At 34.5% G+C, this 10,000-nt stretch overlaps 1 protein-coding gene across 4 annotated transcripts in view; it reads right to left on the bottom strand.

Annotated features, from left to right (window-relative positions):
* Nucleotides 1-10,000, bottom strand: part of LOC135202459 (nonsense-mediated mRNA decay factor SMG7-like) — a 148,711-nt gene that overhangs the window by 37,812 nt on the left and 100,899 nt on the right. For all 4 annotated transcript variants that reach the window (XM_064231858.1, XM_064231860.1, XM_064231859.1 and 1 more), the window contains one exon: nucleotides 7,178-7,321. In XM_064231858.1, the coding sequence (XP_064087928.1) occupies nucleotides 7,178-7,321 (144 nt within the window). The remainder of the gene's footprint in view (nucleotides 1-7,177; nucleotides 7,322-10,000) is intronic.

Genomic DNA, 10,000 nt, shown 5'->3' with positions numbered 1-10,000 from the left:
AAAGCAACAGATCCCAAGCTATAACCATTGAAGTGAGAACTCCACATCTTCAAGATGGGTGACTGACAAATGAAGAGGAGGAAGAGGTAAACCATGTCTTGCCACAATTAGGCACATACATACATACCAAACCTTTTTTGCATAACACCACTAGACAGAACTTGATACAGATAAATCACTCTTCCATGTCCCTGTTCTTCCAATGGCTGAAATCTTGAGACTCACTTTATATGCTGCAGAAATTGAGAGGGCCCCGATTTTTTGAGGTATCACTCTTACTTGAGATCCTTCCTCCTCAAAATACCCAGAACATGCTTGAAGAATAACCATCTGCAGGCAGTATATCATTGTATTCTTAAAAAGGTACTTTCTTTGCCAAGTGGTAGAAACATTCTGAAATCATACAACTGAAGATTTGAAGTCGTCTTGAGGGAGCATCAAACAGCGCTAACTGGGGAAAGATGGCCATCATCACCGCTGATAGTACTCTATGCAGGGTTAACAAACAGATGCCCAATCTCCACAGTGCTACCCCACTTTTTCATGGGGATGAGTTCTAGAACCCACTGCAGAAATACAAATTCCCCTCTGAAATGCTTATAACTGCCAAATACAGGCAGTCCCCGGTTATCGGCGGACTCGGTTATCAGCAATCCGGTTTATGGCATGCATCTAGCGCCATTACAGGCTGAGTTCCCATTATTGGCACCATAAGGTGTCTTATGGTGCCATAACATGCCTAACAGAGGCGCTGATAACCGGTTAACAGCGCCATAAGCGCCATAAATCGCCAGGTTTCAGTGAATGGCGGTTTTCGCTTATTGGCACCCCCTTAGGAATGGAACTCCCACCGATAACCAGGGACTGACTGTATTATGTACCCCTTAAACAAAAATGTTTATAACTTCCTCTTTTAAGAGTTCACTGCCTAATTTAACCCTTAAACGCCGAATGGATGTATTATATGTCGACTAAAATTCTGTCGGGTGCTTAATTGACGTACGATACGTCGACTACAAAAAGTTTTCTTAAATATTCGCGGAAAAATAGTTATAGGCCTATAGTTTGCAAAAAATTTTAAATTGCGCCTTGAGGGATGTTGGGAGTTCACGGATCAAGCTGTTGTTTTGTTTACTAGTGTTACCCAGGCACGCATGCGCGAATTTCTTCCTTCTCGCACTAAAAAGCATCAGCGACACATTTCAGAAATTCTTTCATCACTTTGTCGTAATTTTTGCACCGTTTTATATTAGCCGTTACAAAGAGTTTTATATATGAAAATGTGCACAATTTCATGTAGAATGCTACAATAAACAACCCATGGTTGTAGCTTTTATCAGTTTTGAAATATTTTCATATAATTCAAAATAAGTGCCAAAATTTCAACCTTCGGTCAACTTTGACTTGACCGAAACGGTAGAAAAATGCAATTGTAAGCTAAAATTCTTACAATCTAGTAATATTCAATCATTTGCCTTCATTTTGCAACAAATTGGAGGTCTCTAGCAAAATATTTTGATTTATGGTGAATTTATTTAAAAAAAAAAAAAAAAAAAAGTTTCCTTATGTTTGCGTGGTAACTGCCGAAAAAAAAAAATTCTTTTGTTAGTTTGTTGTAATGTTTGCACCGTTCTATATTAGCCGTTACATAAAGTTTTATATATGAAAATGTGCACAATTTCATGTAGAATACAACAAAAACAACCCATGGTTGTAGCTTTTATCAGTTTTGAAATATTTCATATAAATCACGGTAAGTGTAAAAAATTTCAACCTTTGGTCAAATTGACTCAACCGAAATGGTTGAAAAACATAACTGTGAGCTAAAACTCTGACATTCTAGTAATATTCAATCATTTACCTTCATTTTGCAATAAATTGGAAAACTCTAGCACAATATTTTGATTTATGGTGAATTTTTGAAAAACAATTTTTCTTTACGTCGGCGCGCGGTTACTGCCGAAAATCTCAGAAATTCTTTTGTCAGTTTGTCGTAATATTTGTACCGTTTTATATTAGCCGTTACATAAAGTTTTATATATGAAAATGCGCACAATTTCATGTAGAATACAACAAAATACAACCCATGGTTGTAGCTTTTATCAGTTTTGATATATTTTCATATAAATCACGATAAGTGCCAAAATTTCAACCTTCGGTCAACTTTGACTCAACCGACATGGTCGAAAAATGCAATTATAAGCTAAAACTCTTACATTCAAGTAATATTCAAACATTTACCTTCATTTTGCAACAAATTGGAAGTCTCTAGCACAATATTTCGATTTATGGTGAATTAAAAAAAAAAAAACTTTTTCCTTCCCTTCGCGCGCGATAACTCAGCAGAAAAAATAAGAAATTTTGTCGTCAGTTTGTCGTAATGTTTGCACCGTTTTATATTAGCCGTTACATAAAGTTTTATATATGAAAATGTGCGCAGTTTCATGTAGAATACAACTAAAAACAACCCATGGTTGCAGCTTTTATCAGTTTTGAAATATTTTCATATAAATCACAATAAGTGCCAAAATTTTAACCATCGGTCAATTTTGACTCGACCGAAATAGTCGAAAAACATAATTGTAAGGTAAAACTCTTATATTCTAGTAATATTCAATCATTTACCTTCATTTTGCAGGAAATTGGAAAACTCTAGCACAATATTTCAATTTATGGTGAATTTTTGAAAACAACTTTTTCCTTCCCTTCGCGCGCGATAACTCGGCAGAAAAAATCTGAAATTCTTTCGTCAGTTTGTTGTAGTGTTTGCACCGTTTTATATTAGCCGTTACATAAAGTTTATATATGAAAATGTGCACAATTTCATGTAGAATACAACAAAAAAACAACCCATGGTTGCCACAACAAGTGCCAAAATTTTAACCTTCGGTCAACTTTGACTCGACCGAAATAGTCGAAAAACACAATTGTAAGCTAAAACTCTTATATTCTAGTAATATTCAATCATTTACCTTCATTTTGCAACAAATTGGAAAACTCGAGACATATTTCGATTTATGGTGAATTTTTGAAGAAAACTTTTTCCTTACATCCGCGTGCGGTTACTGCCAAAAATCTCAGAAATTCTTTTGTCAGTTTGTCGTAATTTTTGCACAGTTTTATATTAGCCGTTACATAAAGTTGTATACATGAAAATGCGTGCAATTTCATGTAGAATACAACAAAATACAACCCATGGTTGTAGCTTTTATCAGTTTTGAAATATTTTCATATAAATAACAAGAAGTGCCAAAATTTCAACCTTCGGTCAACTTTGACTCGACCAAAATGGTCGAAACATGCAATTATAAGCTAAAACTCTTACATTCTAGTAATATTCAAACATTTACCTTCATTTTGCAACAAATTGGAAGTCTCTAGCACAATATTTAGATTTATGGTGAAATTTTGAAAAGACTTTTTCCTTCCCTTCATGCGCGGTAACTCTGCTGAAAAAATCAGAAGTTCTTTCGACAGATTGTCATAATGTTTGCACCTGTGGCGGCTCGTAGCTAAAATTAGTGGAGGTGCTGCTCCAGAAAACATTTAGCCTTGGTTTTAATATTATGTGAAAGGAAACGAACAGACATAAAAAGAAAATTTATTCAAAAACCTAATTGTTACACTTCAATAATATTTTAAAATCATCCCTGGCAAATTGAAAAACTATCGAAAATAAGAGCGACGCAAGAACACACCCATTTACAACAAAAGCTGAGACAAGACAGTACCGGCAGTCCATGCTCTCTTTTCCCGGCTTTCCGCCGCGGGAAGCCCTCCCCCTTTCTCCCCGCATTCGTATAATCATGTTGTGTTTAATGTAATTTGCATGGTTCTAGTGCGTTTGTATCACTGTGTGTAATGTTAAGTTCAGCACTCTGACGTAGTGATGAGTTTCTTCACATGCATGTCCATGTGTTTGTTTGTGTTCTGACGTTATGTGTGGCTGGCATCTGATGGGGGGGGGGGGGGGGGGGGGGGGGGGGGGGGCTGCAGTCTCACCGTTTTACATTAGCCGTTACATAAAGTGTTATACATGAAAATGTGTGCAATTTCATGTAGAATACTACAAAAAACAACCCATGGTTGTAGCTTTTATCAGTTTTGAAATATTTTCATATAAATCACGATGTGTCAAAATTTCAACCTTTGGTCAACTTTGACTTGACCGAAATGGTCAAAAAACGCAATTGTAAGGTAAAACTCTTACATTCTAGTAATATTCAATCATTTACCTTCATTTTGCAGCAAATTGGAAAACTCTGGCACAATATTTCGATTTATGGTGAATTTTTGAAAAACACTTTTTCCTTCCCTTCACGCGCGATAACTCGGCAGAAAAAATAAGAAATTCTTTCGTCAGTTTGTCGTAATGTTTGCACTGTTTTATATTAGCCGTTACATAAAGTTTTATATATGAAAATGTGTGCAATTTCATGTAGAATACAACGAAAAATAACTCATGGTTATAGCTTTTATCAGTTTTGAAATATTTTCATAAAATCACAATAAGTGCCAAAATTTCAACCTTCAGTCAACTTTGACTCGACCGAAATAGTAAAAAACTTAAATTTAAGCTAAAACACTTACAGTTTAGTAATATTCAATCAATTACCTTCATTTTGCAACAAACGGGAAGTCTCTAGCACAATATTTTTATTTATGGTGAATTTTTTTGTTTTAACTTTTTTTATGTCCGCATGTTACGATTTCATGCATCATTTTGTGATAATATTTTCTGTGTTGCTTTGATCATTTTACAATTTGTTATATAGCAAAATCATCGCAATTTAGTGTATAATATAACGGAAAAAAATTAACTCATTAGCTTTAACCGTTTTGCTCACAGCGCAATTTGTATACAATTATATATGAAAAAAAATTTTTGCGCTGCCATATATTCCAATATTTATATATGATAATGATATTTTTTTTCATTTCTGATGGTTACATACTAAACTTAAGGCAATGACAAAAAAAGGAGCCAAAAACGAACTCTTAATCTTAAAAACTAAGCGTGCTGTGATTTTTTGCAAAAAACTTTTTTTCCACTTTGGCGCTAACTCCCAAATGGCACTGGCATACTAGAGACACTTTGGTGAATTGCGGCTCGTCTTTTAAGGGTTAATACGAAAAAAACAAATTAGTGATAATTTAGAGAATTGGTGAAAGTTCCTGTAGAAACGTGAAAGATAATTATGTTCCACAAAAATCTGCAACAAAAGTGGGGTGGCAATGTAGGATGATTTACACTGCTTGAATGAGCAAGCAGTTTGTGGACTCATTTGGAAGGAGGGCAGGCCAGTAAGCAGTGTCTCTTCATGTAAAGAAGTTGTAAGGAGGTATTATTCAGAAATTGAAAGGGAGCCTTGATAATGAATTTAGGAAAGTTCCCATTCAATAGCCTTGAAAGCAGATGCATCAGTATCACACTATGAAGTTCGTATCTTCCACATGCGACTCCTTCCTCAGTATTGAAATAACCATGCAAGATCCTTGGAACCAGTTATGTCAATAGTGTTAAATTCAAGGACTTGCACAACCACTACCTTTAAGCCTTGTGGTAGATGGTGCACTAAAACTTGCATTCTTGGAAAAGGAAGCCCAAGAACCTCTTGAATTCCTATCTGGGAACACAGGGTCAACAAGTTAAGCAGTGAGAGAGGGCTTGCTTTCGGAATGCCCAACCAAAGCTCCTCTGCCCAAAGCACCACTATCACCAAAAAGAAGGCAACCCAATTTGCAAACAAATTGAAATATAATCTCTATTTGCAGTGTACTGGGCCTGATTCCGTTAAGGCTGTTGGTAGATACTTTGCTGTGAGGTCAAGTAGTAGCTGGTGAAAGACAATCTAAGACAAATCCAAAATGGTTGTGTTATCCAAACTACAACCACTACAATACTCCTGTGATCTAAAAGAACTCTTGCTTGAGGAACAAACTTCCTTCAGAGAATGCTACAAAATAATGGAGGTTGATTCTCTGTCTGCTAAGCAAATGCTGACAGAAGACCAAGAATTCTAGGAGGACAACCCAACAGTTTTGGTAAAGCAATAACTGAGTTTCAGGGTTTCCAGGGAACAAAAACTGAGTTTCAGGGTTCTAGAAAACCATCAGTGTAGGCCCCACTGAGGTTGGAAACACAAAAACTGAAGGCAAAGAAATTAGCATAGATTTGTGCAGAAAGCAAACTGGAAGTAAGAAAACCTGCAAAATCATATGCCAGCAGCAAGCAACAGCAGATTATATATAATTTAGCAAGAGTATAATAGTTAACTTTTAAAAATGCATAATTATAAGGCTGATAAGAATATACAAAAAGAAAAAGAAGTAGAGAACAAAATACCAATATTAAGGAAATATATAAAGCTTTCCAACCAATATAAACCATCACCCATGCCCATAGTACATTAACAAACAGGGATGAATGAAGTAATATAAACAAAATGAACCATTAGTTGCTCTGCAGTATAATTAGAAGACAAAAAGGTAATTAACCAGAACAAAACAAAAGGTTAACTCTAGCTAAAAGCTGAATAAAAAAAAATATAACCAATAATAACTAGGTAAAAAAACTGGCTTGGGGGAAGAAAGCAAAGCAAGTCAACTCTCCAAGGCAGTTAAAAGAAAGTCTGGTGCTTCACGAGGTTCCAAGCCTGGTTGGTGACCAACATCCACCTTGTATACACGAGTTGCCAGATGCCACAGATTCCTTGTTTAAAATCTTTTATTGTTTTTGTAACCGGTTTCCAGTTAGGGATAGAAGATTATCCTATTGTTAAGACTGAAGGTTTGTTCCGCATATGAACAAATGTCAAATCACAGTTGGTAACAGAAGTAATAGGCAAAATACAATAAAAAAAAAATGGCAAGAAGTAAAATAACATAAATCTTTCCAAACTTGAAAAGTTGGGCAGCTCTTGTGGTTTATTTTCTGTCTACCTTTTGTCTTCTGTCTTCAACACTTTGGAGGCTACATGTCTGGGAAATTCGGCACAGCATCCAGCCACAGAAATTTTTTTTTTATTGCATGTCAATAGCATGTCCCCTATATTACAAGCTTTTAACTCCTTCCCAGTCCAGACATCAAGGAAATTTCATACATATTTACACCAAGTCCTCTGTAGCATTTCAAAGTTACATAGTCTTAACAAAAATGATTTTAAAATATACTTACATTTGCCAGGTGAAAAAGATGCTAAAGGTTGCTGGAGGTTATTGACTAATGTACAAAGCCCAGGCCATATCTGCTGTTTGCCTTTCATCGCAGCAGACACAAAAAACCCACCTTCAAAGCGTACCCATTCAAATAAGAGTCGAACTGAAAAAAAAAAAAAAAAAAAAAAAAAAAATGTTAGATGATTAATCCCTCTGGTGATCTGATGACGCGAAATCGTGTCAATAAATTTTTTACCGTAAGTGCTCCAATGATGCAATTTCGACTGCTCCATTGCATGAGCAGATCTTGGACCTACAAGAAAACGTAACAGGGAGCCAATAGCATTATTTATTACCGAGTAATTATATAAAATGTCAGCGTATACATATGCATGCACAGATAATTTTTTGTACCCCTGTTCCTGTTTGTGCACCTGTAAATAACTTCAATGTGCATGTGTTAAACTATACCATTCGAACAGCCATTCTTTGTACTTTATCGTACTGAACGGCAAAATGTAAAAATATCAAAGTTTCTATATAAAATTCTTTACCAAATAATTTACTTTACATGAAAAAAACAAAAGTTACGTCTTTGAGCTTCAATTGCTCAATTATTTACTGGGAACACCTAATGATTTTAGGTACAATATATAAGGAAAATTTATTCAGCTTTCCATCGCAGTTTTCGCTTTTTTTTCCTAGCATTATTTATTACAGAGTAATTATGAAAAATGTCAGCGTATATATACTATACTTGTTGACCGCCATAGTTTGGCCAGAATTTATGCATGTGCAGATCATTTTTTGTAGGCTTCTTGTGCATCTGTAAATAACTTCAATGAGCATGTATTATATATCATTCGAACGGCCATTTTTCGTACTTTATTGTGCTGTACAGCAAAATGTAAAAATATCAACTTTCCTACATAAAAATCTACAGTGAACTTTACGTGAAAAAAAAAACTTACATTTTTGAGCTTCAATTGCTCAATTATTTACGGGGAACACTTATTAATTTTAGGTAATAACATGTATAGGAAATCTATTCGGCTTTCCATTGCAGTTTTCACTTTTTCTATAGCATTATCTATTACTAAGTAATTACAAAAATAACAGCATATATATACAGGTAGTTGTCGACTTACGACCCCAATAGGTTCTGACCAACCGGTCGTATATCGATTTGGACGTAAGTCGGCCCATGTTAATTTACCATAAGAATATTATACTAGCCTAGCCTACACTAGGGTAATCAGTACCTTCTTTACATATAGGGTAGCCTAGCCTACACTACACAGCATTACTTCACACATATATGGCATAGTAATTATTAATTTCAGCTAATTCTCTAGGTTCAATGCACGTTGGCTTATGACAATTCAGTACAAAGAGAAATTGAGTAACATTTAACAAGTTAACCTCGCGTATACGATGAAGATTTTTACATGGTACATATATCGTATATATACGAATACAGTAACCTAGCCTACAGTATACTGTATACTACATATATGATATAATTTAGAAATTTATTAATACAGTTGAATATCTTGAAACCGGCATTCTATGGTCTGGAAACTCCCGTGGTTCGGCTTTATTTTAAATAAGCAGCCATTACATAGTTCCGACGCCACCTGGGACATGCCACATATTGCTTACAACTTCAAGACAGCAAAAACTATGCCATATATCCTTTGTTTGTATGAAAATTGTTATTAGTAATGTAAATATGCAAAGTGAAATATGTTTTTGATAGTAACCTTGGAAGAATAAATATATATTTTTAAATATTCCACTTGAGAATGCTCAACCAAGCCAAACCTTTTAACTTTTAATCAAAACAATGAGACATTTGTCAAGCACAAATTCCTTACTCTGTATATGCTTGAGAGACTATTTTGATAATGTCTTTTACATAACTATATATTTACCTATTCGATATGCCACCCGAGATTATATGATGCTAGAGGCAAGAAATGCAAGCATAAATCTTTATCCATACTAGAAAATCCTTATTTCGTTAGCGAATAGTTTATTCATTTTCCTCAATACAGATGGCGTCGCTGTGCTTTATTTACGGTTTGACGGCGACATTCAAATGCAGTTATCGCCAAAATTCATTCATTACTTTGTTCATCTCTTTATCCTCTACAATAAAAATCAACTAAGAAACTATGATGCTAAGAAATTTTGGATATGAAAGTCACCGATAATAAAGCGCGGATTCTGAGAAGTTTATTACTGTACGTATTTAGACTTACGATTGGGTAGGCTAACTTGGGAATGTAGGCTAAATGTGTTAAAGTACACTATTTTAAAGAAATTTAAACTATATAAAGTTATAAAATGAAGTTAAAATATATGAGTAATAAAATGATAATGGGCAGTGTCAGAATGTAGCTAATAGTAGGCTAAGTAGGAAACTAGGCTATTTGTATGTGGAACTACCTAAAGGCTTCATTTTTTAGGAATGGTATTCTATATTGCGATGTCAAGCTGCAGACAGCTATGTATATTTATGAATTAAAAATACGATGAACATGCAACTTTTCCGTGAATATTTTAAAAAGTTGTACATTATTGTATACAATAATATTGTATGTATTCTCATGTTATTAAAAATATTAACAAAGCGGTCAATGTTTTGGTTTCGAAATCAGCTGATGGCAAATACGAGCTTGGTTCGCCATGTTTAAGTTTTATTTCGCCGTATTTAACTCAATTCAGAGCAAATTGCCTTGCTTCTATTTAGTATTAAATATCTAAATACTTTACTTATATGAGACAAGATAATTTGTCATTATACAACATGTTTTTAAGTCGAAATATGAATTTAATC

This window comes from Macrobrachium nipponense, chromosome 30, assembly GCF_015104395.2.
Source record: "Macrobrachium nipponense isolate FS-2020 chromosome 30, ASM1510439v2, whole genome shotgun sequence".
Taxonomy (NCBI): domain Eukaryota; kingdom Metazoa; phylum Arthropoda; class Malacostraca; order Decapoda; family Palaemonidae; genus Macrobrachium; species Macrobrachium nipponense.
The sequence above is the reverse complement of the archived record's forward strand: the minus strand, read 5'-3'. Positions and strand labels throughout refer to the sequence as shown.